The sequence below is a fragment of the Natator depressus genome, chromosome 11 (assembly GCF_965152275.1).
Source record: "Natator depressus isolate rNatDep1 chromosome 11, rNatDep2.hap1, whole genome shotgun sequence".
Lineage (NCBI taxonomy): Eukaryota > Metazoa > Chordata > Testudines > Cheloniidae > Natator > Natator depressus.
In genome coordinates this window covers 49,849,754-49,869,099 of record NC_134244.1, presented here as the reverse complement: position 1 = coordinate 49,869,099, position 19,346 = coordinate 49,849,754, and the positions used below count along the sequence as shown (strand labels likewise).

The window sequence follows — 19,346 nt, the reverse complement described above, 5'->3', positions numbered from 1 at the left end:
CTTATTTTCATAAACCAAGTTTTTATCTGAAAGAATTGAATTGAGGTAAAGAAGGGAGGAAGATGGGAGCGTAGTGCTTATTATGACATTTAGACCTACTATTCAGTGTGTTCAGTAGGGGACATATAACCAGGAGGTAAGGGTCTGTGTAAACAGGAAATAAAGACAGTCTTGCATTCACTGGAAGCACAGTGTGCTGCTTCTCCATAATCTCTGCAGGAAGGGTGTGAGACTGGAGAAGTTGGTAAAACAGGATGGATGGAGAGAACTGATAGAGCAGAAGCGGACAAAGGCAAGAGGAAGGACTTTGTAACATACAAAGGGTAAAGGGGCAAAACACCTAGCTTGTTTTAAGACTGGGCTTGATAAATTTATGGAGGGGATGGTATGATGAGATTGCTTACAATGGGCTATGTGGGCCATCCACAACTGCTCCTAGCTAGTATCTCGAACAGCTGGAGGCGAGACACTACAGAGGGAGGACACTGAGTTACTACAGAGAATTCTTTCCCAGGCGTCTGGCTGGTGAGTCTTGCCCACATGCTTAGGGTTAGATCACCATGTTTGGGTGATTTAGGGTCAGTTAGATCACCATATTTGGGTCAGGAAGGAATTTCCCCCCAGCCAGATTAGCAGAGACCCTGGGAGGTTCTTCAGCTTCCTCTGCACCATGGGACACAGGTTACTTGAACTAGAGTAAAGGGTGGATTCTCTGTAATTTGAAATCTTTAAATCAAGATTAGAGGATTTCAGTAACTCAACCAGAGGGTTATGGGCCTACTACAGGCATAGCCGTCAACTTTCCTTGGTGCCGGTGGGTGCTCGTGCCCCCCAGCCCCAACTCCGCCCCCTCCCTGCCCCATTGGACCCCTCCCCAAATCCCTGCCCTGGCCCCGCCTCTTCCCCGAGCGCACCATGTTCCTCCTCCTCCTCCCCCCTCCCTCCCTCCCAGCGTTTGCTCCACGAAACATCTGGGAGGGAGGGGGGAGAAGCAGAACGCAGCAGCATGCTCAGGGGAGGAGGCGGAGGTGAGCTGGGGCAGGGCAGGAAGCTACCGGTGGGTGCAGAGCACCCACCAATTTTTCTCCATAGGTGCTCCAGCCCCAGAGCACCCACGGAGTCAGCGCCTATGACTACAGGAGTGGGTGGGTGAGGTTCTGTGGCCTGCAATGGCCACAAGGTTAGACTAGATGATTGTAACAGTCCCTTTTGGCCTTAAAGTCTATAAAGGCAAGTCAGAAAGATTAATGCAGATGACAGTGTGAGGAAACACATGCAAGTAAATTCAGCTGGTGGCATTAAAATTAATTAATTGAAAATATTTGGCATCAGAAAGTCAGTCAGTAGTTGTTGGTGAAATTCACAGAATTTCTTTTTGGATAAAGTGCAGGAGAGTCTTGTAGCTAACAAGAAATTCCTCTAGCATGGAGGCAGTGGGAGAACTTCCTATGGATCCCTCAACTCTGGATGGAATATACTGACCAATGCTACTATTTAGGGACAGGAAGGAAAGAATAATATTTATCTAATGAAAATAACAGTTGGAGTTTGGGAAGGTTATAATATTCTTACTTAGTGTCCAACCCTGAAATCCCCTTTCCCCTTGAGTGAGCCAACGGAAGCTGAAGTGACTACTTGCATGAGTGACAACTGGGCAGGGAAACCTAGAACGCTACGTTTGTGAAAAGTACCATGGAATCTCTCTTGACAACATGTGGTGAGAACTTTGGTTTCATTGCTGTTTGTATAATTTTTAAGAATTATTTTATTAATTAAAAATCAGTTTGCCTCATCCAAAGACCAATGATTATATCTTGAGCAGAAATTAACCCTTTCCAAATCTGGTTCTAGAAATACAATCTAATCATATGCTGAGGTTTAATACAAAATATCATGTTATCTAACACAACATGGGTTTTGACTTCTTGAAACCTTGCCAAAATATAATATGGATGGATTATTTTAAATGGCAGGGCTAAGAGCTGAAATGAAGCATATGAAACAACCGAAAGGCAAATGTGTTTCTTTGTTTAGTTTGGCAGAAAAATATAATGGAGCCATGAGAGACTTTAACAATGTAGTTTTTCTTCTGTTAAAACAATTACCTCAACCCCAAAATCCCATTTCTTGTAGAAAACATGAATGACGATATACCTCAGCATTACTAGCCACATGAAATATTAAATAAACTTTCAGTGGGAAAAAAACTGTAAAGCCCTACTGGATCCACATTGAATTTTGGATGACTCATGCATTACAAATTACTTCTAATACTCATTGTTTGCTCTGTTTTTTCACTAGATTTTTGTTTTCAGAATTTCATCTCTGCTTTCATTTACATATAAAGGCCACAGATTGGGATTAAACTGAATAAACAGAAGGAAAAAAATCACTTGTAAATTATCAAGGGAGGAATGATAGTCTTCTCTTTAAAGCACTGACCAGGGACTGAATGTCAGGGTTCAGTTTCTGGCTCTCTGTGGCCATGGCAAATCAACTAATCTCTATGGCCCAGATCCTCAAAGGTATTTAGACTCCTAACTTTTGAGGATCTGGGCTCATAGGCCTCTGTTCCCCATCTACAAAGTGGGGATAATAATTCCCTGCTTCCAAAGGCTGTTGTGAGAATAAATTTTGTTAATGTTTGTGGGTTGCTTAGGTACGATAGTGATGAGAACATCTAATTTCCTGGGCAGATAGAAATGATAATTGTAGATTAGAGCTAGTAATGCTTTCATTTTTCTAGTGAACTCAAGTTTGACCCAGAGTCTGACTCAGACAGAATTCCTCTCATAAATCCATGTTCAAATAGCCAAAGAAAATGACACCTCCCATGTCTCTGATGTAACAGGCACAGCCAGGCAGGACTGAGGTAATAGGCCCATTCTTCTTCTGTGTCTGAGTTTACAAGAAGTGGCGGGGGGGGGGGGGGGGGGAAGAGAGAGAGAGATTGTCAGGTTGGGTGAGAATCCTGCTGGGGCTTAGGTGCGAGTTAAGGAGCTGAGCAACTTGGCAGCATTGGAACATAGGTGGTTTTGCACATGCCAATCAGAGAAAACTTAGATGCCTAAGAGACTTTCCTGGAAGAAATGTAGGCAAGTAGGGACTGTAAGCACCTACAGGATTAGGCAGCATCTGAGTAGGTGTTTTGAGGATATCAGTAGGGTTACCAACCCTCTAGGATTGGCCTGGAGTCTCCAGGAATTAAAGATTAATCTTTAATTAAATCTCCAGGAATACATCCAACCAAAATTGGCAACCCTAGATCTCAGTGGTGACTATATGTTGGACCTAGGCACCTAAAGCAGAAGTTAGGCCCCTAAGTCCCATGATGTATCTAGCCCTAAAGCACAACAATGATGTTGACTACCTGTATCTAGGTACTATTAGGTGAGATAAGCTCTGGGTGAGGGGCAAGGAGCAAATGTAGTCCTTGCACTTATTTGAGAGCTTGCCTGCAATGAAGAAAAGTACATGCTCCATTCTTCTAAAGGGTGGGTTGCAATGGGGATAATCCTCCTGTGCATTGGGGAATTGATGGGTGCACAATTTTTCTCAGTGATCTCATTGTCCACTTAAAGCGGCAAAGAGTCCTGTGGCACCTTATAGACTAACAGATGTATTGGAGCATAAGCTTTCGTGGGTGAATAGCCACTTCGCCGGATGCATGTAGTGGAAATTTCCAAAAGCAGGTATAAATATACAAGCAAGAATCAGGCTAGGGATAACGAGGTTAGTTCAATCAGGGAGGATGAGGCCCTCTTCTAGCAGTTGAGGTGTGAACACCAAGGGAGGAGAAACTGCTTTTTTAGTTGGCTAGCCATTCACAGTCTTTGTTTAATCCTGAGCTGATGGTGTCAAATTTGCAAATGAACTGAAGCTCAGCAGTTTCTCTTTGAAGTCTGGTCCTGAAGTTTTTTTGCAGCAGGATGGCTACCTTTAAATCTGCTATTATGTGTCCAGGGAGGTTGAAGTGTTCTCCTACAGGTTTTTGTATATTGCCTTTCCTAATATCTGATTTGTGTCCATTTATCCTTTTATGGAGGGACTGTCCAGTTTGGCCAATGTACATAGCAGGGGGGCATTGCTGGCACATGATGGTGTATATTACATTGGTGGACATGCAGGTGAATGAACTGGTGATGGTGTGGCTGATCTGGTTAGGTCCTGTGATGGTGTCGCTGGATATGTGGGCAGAGTTGGCATCAAGGTTTGTTGCATGGATTGGTTCCTGAGTTAGAGTTACTATGGTGCGGTGTGTAGTTGCTGGTGAGAATATGCTTCAGGTTGGCGGATTGTCTGTGGGCGAGACAGAGACCAACACCTACAAGATCTTCACCAAGCATTCTTAAAACTACAATACCCACATGAGGAAATAAGGAAACAGATCAACAGAGCCAGACGTGTACCCAGAAGCCGCCTGCTACAAGACAAGCGCAAGAAAGAAACCAACAGAACTCCACTGGCCATCACATACAGTCCTCAGCTAAAACCTCTCCAACGCAACATCAATGATCTTCAACCCATCCTGGACAAAGATCCCTCACTTTCACAGGCCTTGGGAGGCAGGCCAGTCCAATTTAGTTGATCAAACAAAAATCTTCTTTCAGTTCAACTCCTTAAGTTGGCTTTGGAAACTGAAATGCCACATCTAAAGAAATCCATGCTCTGGGATCTGATTTAAATTGTGGCTTAAAATAAACATACCTGCTTGGTGACTCTTAATTGTGTTTCTAATCTGCGCTGAGGATGGGATCTCAGAATCAGAGAGCTGCAACCTGATCCCTTGCAGAGCACAGCTGAGAATCTAGGACTATGTTTTCTTTGCACACACATCTCTCTCTGTTAATATGTATATCTCACATGATCTACAGTGTACTTAGTCATATACGTAAAAGTGTATTATACTGTTCAAAATATTGTGGATCAGGATTTATTTTTTTCATATGATTTTGAACAACATTGTTTCTCAGGAAACTTTATTAAGTATTTATTGTATTTGTATGTTATTCAGAAAGATGAAAGAAATGAAGAGAGGCTGTTTCTTAGTAACTACCTTACTCCTGTTGTTGGGCTGTGTCCCATGGCATGTGACTGCAGATTCAGAAAATGGAGAAGAAGACCAGGACATCCCAGGTAAGAGTTTACAAGTTTAACCCTTTTGCTATCTGAAAATTGCAAGAAGCAAGAATCGTGGACCTTAACCTTCACCACTGAAATTCAGTGGGGCTTTCCTATTGAACTTAGTGTAAGCAGAACTGGACCTTATCTGAGCAAAGAGCAGTCCTAAATAATGTATTGGACTGTAGCCCTTGCAGTGAGATACTAAGAAACGGGCATAAAAATGACAGATCTTATGAAGTATTGTGTGTGTGTGTGTATAAACTAGTTGTGAAGCTCTTTCCAAGCTAAGGCTTCTGGACTGTCTCCCAACCCTTTTGAAACCCTACAATTCCAAACAAAACCCATGCCAGCTGCTAACATCACTCCGTAAGAGCTATACTGTGAATGTGTCCTATGAAATTGGGCAGGGAGTAAGGATTGCTCCTTGTGTGTTTGGGGAATAGATGGAATCATAGCTGTACTCTCCACATGTACCAGGGGAAGGACTATGATGGGTCTGGTAGTGGGTGGGGATACACCACTCTCCTTCCCTCTATAAAACAGGAGCTCATGGAATCGCTCTTCTCTTCCAGAGTTGTTCCTCTGATGGTGCAATTAAAGACTGCCCCTTACCCAGGCACACCCATTTTTTTTTCCAGGCATGCCCATTTTCAATACACAGTTACTACATGTGCACAGGCAAGTGTATTAACTGCATGTGACATTAGCTTCATGTGCAAAACTAAGAGGGCACGTTTTAAAAATTTTGGTGAAGTTTTCAAAACATAATAGGTCTTTTTCTCTAAGCCATTCAGAACACAGTATGACAACATCAACACAAGGCAAATACTGGCCTATGGTGACATGGCAGTAATGGGCATATACACGCATCTGTAAGTAGGCATTCACACCTAATTCTCAACAGGTTGGGCCCAACCCAGAATGATGTAAAGAGTAGTGGACAGTTGGTTCCAGGCTGTTTAGGGGACTAGGAGCTCTCTTAAATGAACTCCCTTCCAGGTGGGCCTCTTTGCATCCTGCCTCACTTCCATGGGAAGAGAGAGAAGCAGGATCTTGACCCTCAAATTGTTGAGTCCTTCAAAGAACATAGCGTATGGGGGTCTTAATAAATGCTTTCTCTGCCTCTCTCCGAGTTACCCTGGTGGCTTGATACCTCACCCAGCTGGCAGCTCAAATTTAGAGAGAATCATAGATACTAATGTCAGAAGGGACCATTATGATCATCTAGTCTGACCTCCTGCACAACACAGGCCACAGAATTTCACCCATCCACTCCTGCGAAAAACCTCTCACCTATGTCTGAGCTATTGAAGTCCTCAAATCGTGGTTTAAAGACTTCAAGGAGCAGAGAATCCTCCAACAGTGTGTCCAGTTTAAGGGAAGCTTGTATGTATCAACCAGAGACACCCATGCCTCTTCTCCCCCGCCCCCAGTCCATAACCACAGAGCAGGGAAAACATTTAGTACACAGTATCTCACAGATAATATCCCTAAAGACTAGTGGGAATGGAGTCTTAGAACAGGAGGTGGCAGCCACTGAGTGACTGGGAGGATATCAGAATAGGATTAGCACACTATAGACTCGGGATGGGCTTCATAGGTGTAGCATCAGGGAGGGAGTATCTGGCCCAGGATGAACAGTCATCACCCTCACCAATGTTCATGAGATAAAAATATTAATTCTGCATAGTCATCAGCTACAATAGAAATATAGTCAGTGTAGAAGGATTTTATTTCCAATCAGTGTCACCAAATTTGAAAATAACATCCTAGCTCTGCACCAAATAAATTTCCTCCTTTCATAATCAGGTTGGATCATTCTGGAGCAATTTGCCCTTACGTTTACCTCTCAGCCTTGATGCCCATAAATAAACTCCCTTTTTTTCAAAAGCTGACATGACCTTGCATAGCATGCATCCTTCCTATACTGTACAGAACAAACATTTTCTTCTGACAAACTCATCGCTTCCTAGTAACTTGTGAAATTCTTGTTTCTTGTTACAATTTCAACAGCCTTGATAAATTGTTGCACAGACCATTTCAATTTCTAGTTCAGTTATTAAACTAAAAAGCCTAGTAGACTAATCTTCACAATCTTTTTGGGGATGGGGGAGGGGGCAGGAGTCATGAACAACAAAGCACAGTGCTTACAGGTTACGACTTGTTTTTGCTTTTAAGCACAAAGGAAAACTCAAACCCCTTCTCAAGTCTGTGATTCTTTCACAACCAATAACTTGAGAACCAGTCGTGAACTCGTTATGTTGAGGATTCCCACATCTTGGATCCAGATTCCAAATCAAACAAATGTTAGTCTTTGAGATATGAAACCAAGTCCTCTTGCTTTTATTAAGGACTCCATAGCACTTTTAGCAAAAGGAGGGCTGTTGTCTCACGTTCTCATCAAATTCCTATTCTGTAATTAGGTTTTTCCTACCTACAATTCCTCCTGCAATTTTTCTTAGATGTGGAGTGAAATCCTGGTCCCGTTGTAGTCTATAGCAAAGCTCTTATTGACTTCATTCAGGGCAGAATTTCACTTATGGTGTTTACTTCCTGTCCTAAGCAGTTGTAGAGTGGTGCTGAATGCTGCTAAACAGCTCCCACGTCACTCCAGAAATCCACCCTAGGTTCTATTTCTGCGGTGCATAAAGTGGTTCTTAAACGCAAAGAATGTGTAAAATCATGCTCTGGGATCCTTTTGAATAAGAGAGCCTGTATCAAAACCCCCATGTTGTTTAAATTAAGGCAGTTTGAAAACTGTAAGCTCAGCAGGATAGAGAGTGTTTCAATATGTTCTGCATGGTGCTGAGAACAGTGTCAGTGCTCAAATAATAAATAATTACAAGAATAAGGGTATCAAAAAGTTACAGAAAATGCCAACCTGTTACATAACTGTTTCTACATTGTGAAAAGTGTCCCATGATACCACTTGTGGCTGCTTGCCCTTTATTTGATCTGAAGTTTAAACCGAATGAGTCACTACCACTCAAATGTGCTTTTTATTATGATGTGAAAGTTTATCAAGAATTAATGTGACAGTCTGAGGATTCAGATATACTGGTAGGAAAAGCTCTTAGCAGTGTGTGGGTGGCAAGTCGTCAAATGAAACTGACAGAGCGAGAGAAACAGAAACCCCTTTTTCATCAATGACAAGCTGCTTAGTATTGATAATACTATCAAAGAAAAAAGGCATTTACGAGAAAACTTATAATGACGACAGCATATCTTTACTAATAAGAATAACTCACAAAAGATGCATGGCGTGGAGCGAAATAAGTAACCTCAGCAAACAAAAGAGAAAGCACTACACATACAAGCTCTGAAATATTCCTGTGTAAAGTCTTTCTATGGTGGATGACTGGATCCCTTGGTTTTATTTTCAAAGCTGAGTTAAAGTGTAGTTCTGTTCTGAAAAGTGAGTTTGTAACAATGCCATTGTGGATCCTATATTTATTGTCTCCATGATTTCGGTATTGAGTCTATTAATTTGATAAGCAGAGGATGGTTGTTTATTTTTTTAAAACCATTAGCCCTGAATATTCAACTCAAGATCTAAAAGTCAAGCTGGGCTCTTTGGGTATGTCTACCCAGAAAAAAAAGTGCGGTTTTCAACTGTGTTGACCAAGCATTATCAATATTTCCTGTCTGTTCACATAAACCTGGGTTATACATGCCACAAGCTACAACATGACCTACTAACAGAATTATATAGATGTTATATTAGGCCTCTGACATACCACCCTGATGAAACTGTTAATAAATACAGACTTTTTAAATGGTAGCCACTGTACATGGACCCTATGCCCAAAAGCTCAGCTGTAAGCATTCTTAAAGCAATGTTTCTGAGAAATTGGATCAAATTCTGATCTCTAGTGCATCAAACAGAATATTCCTGGGTTGTGGGTATATATACCTCTGGGATGACTTTATAGACTTTCCTTCTGAAACTCTATTGGGCTGGCATATTATATGGATGCCTAATTTATTTTCTTCCTAAAATTAGTCCTCAGGGAGAGATGGTTCGTTTGAAATTTCATCAGCCTTCACTAAGGTGTGAATTCTAGATACACCACCAGAATGTAGGGACCAAAATGCAGCAGAATCAGTGTAGTTCCACAGTGAAGGGAACAGAAGACTGTGTATGGAGGCGGATCTGCAACACCAGTAATCAACAGAGCAGTGCTAGGCACATGCCTGTTCCCGTAAGTGTGCCTATACAGATCCACCAGCCAAACTCATCCATTTTAGAACTCTTCTTTATTGCAAGGAAAATAAAGCTAATTCTAAATCAACTAAAGGAGATGAGAGCTGCCAAGTTTAAAACAATGAGAAACAGCTCTACTAATGCTCCAGAGACTGGTGGGATGGTTCCAATCTTCTGAATCCCACAGAAAACGCTTTTTCATAGAGTTTATTTACTTGGCCTTTGTACAAAAAGGGAGAATTTGGCCTTTTGTGGCTTCAATGGTGCAGATTTTCTTGAGTCTCTGCTTGAGGATGTATATTGATACTACAATTCTTAAGAAAATAAATGTGTCCACAGCTTGAGACACTGTAGAACCTGGCACATACAATATGCACATTTGCAGTCCTACAACAATGTTACAACAGTGGTTCCAGTGTCATTCCCATTGTAAACAGAGGAAAGGCTTTGGGAAGTAAGTAACGCAATAATTTGTTTCTGTGGCTTTGATTGGAAAATAGCTAGTTGCTGAGACAGATGATTCTTCTCATTCATTGAGCAGCAAACCTCCTCTTAGGTAGTAATTTTTTCATCCTCATCGTATGGTTCTATGATTAAATTTACATGCTCGTTCTGCCTTATAATTTGGCTTAATAAGATGGAGACAGTATCATATGGCATAGATGTGGCAATGTGTAGGATGCTAATGTGTTGATGTAGCTATGTGTCTGGACCTCTTGAGGCTGGGAAGCACAAAAGATTTTCATAGCCTCTTTTCATGCTCCACTGACCTAGATTGATTTGGGCCAGTGACCCAGTTTATTTTAGAGGCTTGAGTTTTCATGGGTATTCTGAGAAGAAAGGATCACTAACACTTTGATATGATACCCTCTATCTAAGGATCTCAGCACACATTTCAACCAGTATGAACTGACCCCCACAACACCCGTTTGAGGTAGGTAAATAACTGGACCTGGCTAGAAACTGGGAATCCCATTTTGTGGGAAGTTCCAAAATTTCAACAACAAAAAAATTGGTTGCAGAATAGAATCAAAAATGAAACCGAGACATTTCCTATGGCATGGGAATTCCAAAATTGCCTTTTCAAAAGGACTAAATGACAGAGCTGAATGAGGAACTGGGGCTCTCTGGGCTCCCTGGGCTTCTAGGCTGCCCCGTAGCCAGGATGTTTGGAAGCCCTGACTGTGAGGTGGCCCACCTGGCAGAGACCTGGAAATCCCTGGAACCCTGACTCTTCAGCAGCCCCCCTGGCCTGCTGCTTGGACCTGGGAAGCCTAGGAGACCAAGCTGCCTAGGAGCCACAGACCTGTGAGGTCAGGCAAGTTGGCAGCAAACCAGACATATTTGCATCAGAAATCTGCCTGGTTCCATTTAAAACCTACCTAGTTTCCATCAGAATTTTGACAGAATCATTCCTATGGAAGGTGCAGATTTCAGTGAATCAGCATTTTATGATGGAAAACCTGTAAATATCTTATAGATGAGGAAACGGAGCTACAGATCATTAGCAACAATTTTCAAATGGAAGCGACTAAAATTAGGCACTTAGATCCAGATTTTGTTGCCTAGCTACCTGTTTTAGGAACATAAAATCTGACTGTGTCCTTTACAATCTCTCGTGTTCTCATAATAGAAGACATTAATTTTTAAAGGGTTCATTTAAAGGCCATGAAGTTATGATAGTAGTAGTAGTGGAAATTAGCCCTCTCCCTGCAATTTATATAGTTCCATTTAAGTGAATAGAGTCTTAGATAGTGTAAATCAGCATAAATCTGGCCTTTGGGGGTTTTTTTAATTAGGCCATTTTTGCAAATTAAAAAATAAATATCAGAGAATGGGCACAGTTTGGCCAACAGCAATGCAGAGTTTTTACCATCGTGTCTTTAGCCTGACTTGGAGGGACCAGAAGTGCTTGGAGCTGGTCACTGTCTTGGAGGGACTGGAGGGACCAGACCGCATTAGCTTCTTAACTGAGACTGGGCACTCAGATTCCACTTAGTGTCAGTTGTGATGTGATGTCGGTTCTTGTCCCCTTTCTCTCTCGCCTTGTCCCTGGGCCATTGCATGGGAATCCTTGTGGGCAGTCTTAAGAGCGCTCAATGCTTTCATTGGCATAAGGAGAATAACCTACCCCCTGACTCTGACTAATTTTGGTGAGGAAAATCTTTCACTACCATATTCTATTTCGTGTTTGTTCTATGGGTAAGTAGAAGGCTTCAGTCTGAAGTGCTGTCAATCCGGCTTTCAATAAAAACACACGCATCACCTCTAAAACTTTTACAACCCTAGGAGGGAAAAAAGGGTGCACAGTGTAATGTAAACAGTGAAAGAGCTTCATCCACAGGGGTACTTAACTGGGTCTTCAACTACAGTGCTGTCTTAACATCCCCATACAGTCTCAGCAGTACAGTCTAGCTAACAAGAGGTCTACTATAGTTAATATGTCAATATGTTAATACTGTCAAGCTATTGCATATTAAAACATAGATTTCAGCTTTTCAACTCAAGTCAATTTACTTTAATCTAAATATCCTAAAGTTGTGTACACCTTAATAATTTTACAGATCTACTTCTTAATAAAGTTAAAAAATAGGAGTGCTTGTGCAGTCCTATGAGTTGCAATGAATAGGTTTATGACTTAGTAGTGTGTGTTATTTAATAGAATGGTGCTGCCCTCTGGAGTATCATTCTGGTTTTGTTTGTTCAAAAGCTGCCCTCTATTTCAGTGCCAGGGTTTCCTACTCATTCTAGCCCATTTCCAGCAGCATTTGTCTGGTGTATGGCGTCATCTTAATTATTTAATAGCATTAACACCTAAGAGACCTAAACAGAAACAACTACAAAGGCTCAACTGTGCCCAATATTTTTTTGGGTGGAAGATAAGAGGGGGAGAGTGGGAGGAGCCCTCTCCCTACCTCGCACCCTCTGCACGAGGGCTGGTTGCTGTCCATTGGGTGACTTCGGTACTGCTCCCTGCTAGTGCCCTGTGAGTGCTAGTTACCTGGAAGGCGGGTTGGAGAGCAGATTTGAGTTCACCAGGCATTGAACGAAGCACACGCTTCACTCTTTTACAGAAACCAGAATTCTTCCTGCAGGTCCCAAGAAGTGCACAGTGTAGCAGCTGCTCTTTCACCTTTGCATCAGTAGCTGAGGAGAAATTTTGGCTAAGTCCCCTTGCAGTGCAGTAAAAAAAAACCCTCACTTTTTTAAGCTTCAATCTAGCCCCAAATGTCTACCTTCTCTGAGTGGCAGGTATTTTTTTTACTCAAAAGGCAGGAAGTTCTATTTTACCTAGAGCAAAAAAAGGGTTGTTAAATCTAAGGGTCATCTAAAGGGAACGAGGTGGTTTAAATAGAGCGGGTCAGAAAATGGATTTTCTATTTTGAACAAAAAAGGTACGATTTTAATTTATTTTCAAATTGAGATTAAAAGACACCCCCCACACACCAACATTAAAAAAAATGCAAAACAAAATTCCAAAATGATTTTAATTTTGGGTCAATTGAAATAATTTTTTATTTTGATCATTTTTCTTTCTTTTTAGTTTAGTGTGTAATATAAAGTAAATTTCAAAAGAAAAGGCCAAAGGAACACCATTGAAACTTACCATTTAGAAAATAGTGAAACAACCTTTTGTGACATTTTCAGAATAGCTTTTTCCAGTTGTGTTCAAAAGAGAATTTCACCGAAATCTGTATAATTTGACCAAAAAAAATTGGTTCAATCAAAAAAATGTTTTGATCGAAAACTGTTTTGATGACAGTTTTTCAACTGTCTAGTTGTAGATATTTAGTCTTAAACCTGTATGCAGACTATAACACAAGAACTAGGGATCATCCAATGAAATTAGTAGGCAGCAGGTTTAAAACAAACAAAACAAAGTACATATTCACACAACCCACAGTCAACCTGTGGAACTCATTGCTAGGGATGTCATGAAGGCCAAAATTGTAATGGGTTTCAAAAAAGAACTAGATAAATTCATGGAGGATAGGTCCATCAATAGCTATTAGCCGGGATGATCAGAGATGCAATCCCATGCTCTGAGTGTCCCTAGCTTCTGTTTGCCAGAAGCTAGGAGGGATGACAGCAGATGGATGACTCACTAATTGCCCTGTTCTGTTCATTCTCTCTGAAACATCTCGTACTAGCCACTGTCGGAAGACAGGATACTGAGCTAGATGAACCATTGGTCTGACCCAGTGTGGCCCTTCTTATGTTCTAAAATTTGAGCTGTTTTGATAGGATATAGAAATCCTTCAGCAATCAGAGTTCCACTCCCAGAACTGGGGTTCCGATACATTATTTTTTATAATCATATATTAAAACTGTACAAAACATCAAGGGCTAAACATTGTGCCGTGCCTTTCAAAGAGTGCAAGGGCAAGGGGGCAGAGTAAAGGTAAGATGGTCTCGGGGTCAGATCTGTAATCTGGGCCAGAGTTTAAATCTCTAAACCCATTGAAGATATACTGCTAAATTCTCAAACTAACTGCACAACATTGAGTATCATACGACCTTTCTCCCCACCATCATAGGTGCTGCTTTACCACCTCTCAAGCTAGGAAATTCAATCTGTGCTTTGAAGGCGGATGGCGGTGAATGTAAAGCAATATATACAAGGTATTATTTCAACATTCAAACCCGCCAATGTGAGATGTTTGAATACGGTGGATGCCATGGCAATGAGAACAACTTCATAACGCTAGAAGAATGCCAGGAGATGTGCGTGGTATCAGGTCAGTATCCTTTCTCCTGTCCTCCTGCACGTTCTTTATATTCGTCTGGTGTCTTATATCTAGACTGTGAGCTCTTAGAGGCAGACGCCATCTCTTGTTTATGTTTCCCAGAACAGTGGGGCCTCCTGCCTGTCGGGGCTATCTCAATAATAATACTAATCACAATAATACTGTTATAACTGGGGGGGTCACCAGATGCTGCTGCTACATAGTCATCCAGATTCTTTTTTGGGGAGTATGTCTCTAGGTGTGGTGTCCCGGGGTGAGAGTACAGCTCAAGCAGACGGACCCAAGCTAGCTTTAATCTAGCTAAACTCTGGTCCGGGAGCAGTGAAGCTGCAGCAGTGGCATGTGCTTTGGTGTGGGCTAGCACCAGGAGCAGTTATCCAGGGTTCCAGGTGGGTTCATACAGTGCGCCCTGCCACAATGGCACTGCTCTGGGACCGGAGAGAGCTCGAATAAAGCTAGTTTAAGTAGGTCTAGTCAAGCTGTAATTATACCCCGTGATTACAGTGTAGACGCACTCTAATTAGTGTGAGCAAATCTTCTGTCTTGGGAAGACATGGTGTGAAGGTTTTTTATGCAAGGTTCTGGGTAAGGGTAGCTGTGTAAAATCAATTCTTGAGGCAGATGCTGCTGAGGGAAGGGATTTTCTACATGCTGATAAACCCCTGTGTTCCGGGACCGGTGTAAATAAGGTTATTCTTAAAATATACCCAGACTTACATCCCGAGCTTCTCCCACACTGAGAAGACAATCTGCAAGACCTCAGACATTTGCTACAGCTGCTTGGCAAATGGGGCAGAAATAATCATTAATACTGCTCACTAGTAATATCCTTAATCATTGTTTCTCTGTAATGCCTGTAATTGCTCAGTTTTACAGTCCGAATGAGGCTTCATCAGCTAACTGGTAGAAACAAAATAATAGGGTGCATACCAAGATATACTGTTAAGATGCCAAATATGCAGTTATGCTGTCATTCTGGATGAAATGTGTGTAGTGTTTACTCTGCTATTGAAATGGGTGGGAAATTGAATGGCTTGATTTTTTTTTTGTAAGAACTGAGCACCTAAACCTCCTGCTCACTTCCAAAGGGCCTGTAGGTGCGCCACACCTTTAAAAATTACACCTTAAGTTCAGCATAATTAGGAAAATTCCTCATACAGCATATTAAAATCTCGTATCAATCACAGAAGTCATTTTGATGTGACGGTGGTATATCCCCTATTTCCTTGTTTATCTCTCATAGATGTCAGCAATTTGTGGTTGGGAAGTATCGCTTTGTCTGAACTTGATACTAAAACTGGATATGTGTAAGGAGGATCTACTACAGAAATGTTTAGATACAGTTAGATACATTTTGTAATAAGAATAGATCACCTTTATTATAGTTATAGCAACTTAAATTGAGTATTTCAAAAGCAAAACTTATACGAAAAAGACCTTTGAGAAAACAATGCCAGATTACTATTCTGTAGAAGAGTTGAGAATGACATTTTATGTAGAATATGAGCTTGAGTATTCAGGGAACACCAAGCTTTTTATTAAATAATAATCATAAGTGTTTAGGGCTCTATCCTCGTGAAATCAGCCTTCAGGACTATTCTCATACAGAAGTGCTACAGTCATAAAATCATAAAAGAGTAGGGTTGGAAGAGACCTCAGGAGGTCATCTAGTCCAACCCCCAGCTCAAAGCAGGACCAACCCCAACTAAATCATCCCAGCCCGGGCTTTGTCAAGCCGGGCCTTAAAAACCTCTAAGGATGGAGATTCCACCACCTCCCTAGGTAACATATTCCAGTGCTTCACCACCCTCCTAGTGAAAAAGTTTTTCTTAATATCTAACCTAGACCTCCCCCACTGCAACTTAAGACCATTGCTCCATGTTCTGTCATCTGCCACCACTGAGAACAACTGAGCTCCATCCGCTTTGGAACCCCCCTTCAGGTAGTTGAAGACTGCTATCAAATCCCCCCCTCACTCTTCTATTCTGCAGACTAAATAAGTCCAGTTCCCTCAGCCTCTCCTCCTAAGTCATGTGCCCCAGCCCCCTAATCATTTCTGTTGCCCTCCACTGTACTCTCTCCAATTTGTTCACATACTTTCTGTAGTGGTGGCCCAAAACTGGACGTAGTACTCCAGATGTGGCCTCACCAGTGCCGAGTCAGGGATGCTCTTAAATCAGAAAACTACTGCCCCCTCATGGATGTGACAAATCCACATTTTATGGACTTGTCACATCACTAGGCATGCATTTCCAAATTCCTTTGCATACCAGATATGGATTTTGATTTCGTGGGAGACAGATGGAAGGTGTCATGTAGATCAAGAGGGAGCCAGAAAGGGCTTGGGAAAGAGGTCGTGAGGTGCAGGAGGAGCAGTGGGTGGAAGCTGAAGGGGCAGAGGTCTTTCAGTCATTCTCAGTACTGTAAAAAAGTTTTTTGTTTTTTTGCACTCAGATTCATACAAATGATGTATGAATCCATTAAGATTAAAGGATTCATCTAATCCTGTGTCCTTAACAGAAATCGACTTTTAGTCACAAACCCTCTGTTGCCCAATTGCAAAATATGGCATTAAATAGTAATGGGCCCGGGAAACCCACTGACATAAGGGATTAAGTTATTCCTAGGCTGAGAACTGCACAGACCGTTTGAGATAGATTCATAACTAAGCTGTCTTGTCTTTTTGTGAAACAATCTGAGGGCCCTTCTGGTAGGTTTCTGTGCAAACGTCAGTAAGTGTCATTTTGTTTGTCCTCACCATGTTCAAAGCATGCCCCTGTAACAGGACTCCTCATATCTCTGGAAATATGCTGATGTAGTCTAGGCATCAGGCCAGAATTGCAGGATAAAAATTGACCTCCTGGGAACAGTATGTGTCACCTTTATGCTTGGCAAAAAATTTTATCTCATAAAAAAATACTTAATTCTGGAAAATCATTTAGAAACTAGTTTACAATAAGAATTCAAAAGACCCTTTTCTGCTGTTCTGACCCAGAGATGCTGCAGCTTTAAGAAGACGCAGTTCACAGCATTGTGCTGTGTCTGTGTTACATACTAGATGCAAAGGGCAATCTGTTTTCTTCTCCATCACCAGTCATGTCTATCAATTCAGAGGTCTGTCACTAAGGCCTGACCAAAGCCCAGTGAAGTCAATGGGAGTCTTTCTCTTGATTTCTGTGGGCCCTAGATGACATCCTAAATGTGTCTCTGTGTCCATATAAAAACTGCCAAGAGCAGGGGTGGGCAAACTATAGCCCGGGGGCTGCATCTGGCCCTTCAGATATTTTATTCCGGCCCTCAAGCACCTGCTGGGGAGTAGGGTCCGGGGCTTGCCCCGCTCCGGTGCTCCAGTAGGGGAGTGGGATCAGGGAACCGCAGCTAATGGGAGCTGCAGGGGCAGCGCCTCTGGATGGGGCAGCGAGCGGAGCTGCCTGGCCGCGCCTCCGTGTAGGAGCCGGAGGGTGGACATGCCACTGCTTCTGGGAGCTGCTTGAGGTAAGTGCCGCTCAGAGCCTGCACCCCTGACCCCCTCCCACGCCCCAACCTCCTGCCCCAGATCTGATCCCCCTCCTGCCATCTGAACCCCTTGGTCCCAGCCCAGAGCACCCTTCTGCACCCCAAACCCTCATCCCCAGAGCCCACACCCCCAGCTGGAACCCTTACTCCCCCAGACCCCAACCCTGTGCCCCAGCCCGGAGCCACTTCCTGCACACTGAACTCCTCATTTCTGAACCCACCACAGAGCCCGCACCCCCAGCTGGAGCCCTCACACCCTCCCGCACCCCAGCCCCCAATTATGTGAGCATTCATGGCTCGCCATACTATTTCCATACCCAGATGTGGCCCTCAGCCAAAAAAGTTTGCCCACCCTGGCTAAGAGCCATGTCACTAGCCCAATCCCAGACAGTTTCTTAATGTGCCTGTTTTCCCTCTAAGTGTCAGAATGATGAGAGGGGAGAAGAGATAAGAGAGCAGGTGTGCAGGTCACCTCAAGCGCTAAAATGTTTCTTGCTGATACTTAGCACTTACTGTATATAGTACTTCTCCTCATAGTTTGCAAACATTAACTAATCCTCCCAGGAGCTAGGTACCATAAATAAATATTCTATTACCTCTTTATTACAGGTAGGGAAATAAAGGTAGAGAGTTTAACACTTAGTCACCTCCATAGAATGAATTTGGGTCAAAGTCAGGATTACAGATGAGGGATTGTCGTTTCAAAAGTAACAAGGTATATTGCTTCCTTAATGAATAGTGGGGGTAGGCATAGGATTAAGAACCTGGATTTTATTCCAATGATTTGCTGTGTGACCATGGGAAAGTCATTTAACTGCTCTTTGATTTAGTTTCCCCATCTGTCATATGGTGGTGAGGATTCCTATCTAATGGGGTGTTTGAGGCCTAACTGGGCTGAAGTAGTGGGCTAAATTCAGTAAGCAAGGTCAACTAAAAAGAAGGAACTCTCATGGAAGCCTGAGTTTAAGAATGACATATGTGCTGAAGTATGTTAACAGATATAAATATCAATAGTATACCTTGCACCAATTTTGCATTCAGTGGGTGGGCAATGTACATGTTGAGGGGGCAGAAATTAACAGACAAGCAACTAACATGAAGATTAAGTTATTTTACCACCCTCCTGCTAATTCCGTTGCCACCTACTGCTTCCTTGGATTCTCCCAGACAGTTGTACTCATTTTGCACACTCACTGAATGCCAAATCAGTGCAACTTACATCATTAACCACTTACACCTTTTTTCTGATCAGTCTGCACCAGTCTATTGTGTTATCGAACTTAGTTCTACACTTAGCCCACTAGAACATCCCCCACCCCACTGCAAACTGTCTGATTTCCTATCAGGTCAAATGTTTGAATTTCAAATTTTAGAACCAATTTGGGTTTAATTATAATTTTTAAAAAATATTATATTTTATGAGGATTCTGCTTTGAAGCTGTCATGTCGCACACTAAGCTACCTCTGATGACATAGAAATTTCACTGCAAAATTTCAACAATGATCTGTGACAATGATAATGACTGTGTCACTACTAACCCTTCCATCAGCAGATCTTTCAGTGTAGCTTTCTGGACAATGGACTAGTTTAAGACTCTGTTTTATTGGCTTCTGCTTAGACTCAGAACTGAGCCTCCAAGGCAGAAATTCCTCTAAAAGTGAAGTTGCAACAGCGGAAAGCAGCCTAAATCTGTTCTTAGGGGTTTCAGATGAGTAGTTTGCCCTGTATTTACCCTGGTGTCATTGAGATTAAA

At 42.2% G+C, this 19,346-nt stretch overlaps 1 protein-coding gene across 8 annotated transcripts in view; it reads left to right on the top strand.

The window, feature by feature from the left end:
* Positions 1 to 19,346, top strand: part of TFPI (tissue factor pathway inhibitor) — a 251,209-nt gene that overhangs the window by 204,402 nt on the left and 27,461 nt on the right. For all 8 annotated transcript variants that reach the window (XM_074967746.1, XM_074967743.1, XM_074967747.1 and 5 more), the window contains 2 exons: positions 5,015 to 5,136; positions 13,867 to 14,067. In XM_074967746.1, the coding sequence (XP_074823847.1) occupies positions 5,019 to 5,136; positions 13,867 to 14,067 (319 nt within the window). In that variant the 5' untranslated portion in view covers positions 5,015 to 5,018. The remainder of the gene's footprint in view (positions 1 to 5,014; positions 5,137 to 13,866; positions 14,068 to 19,346) is intronic.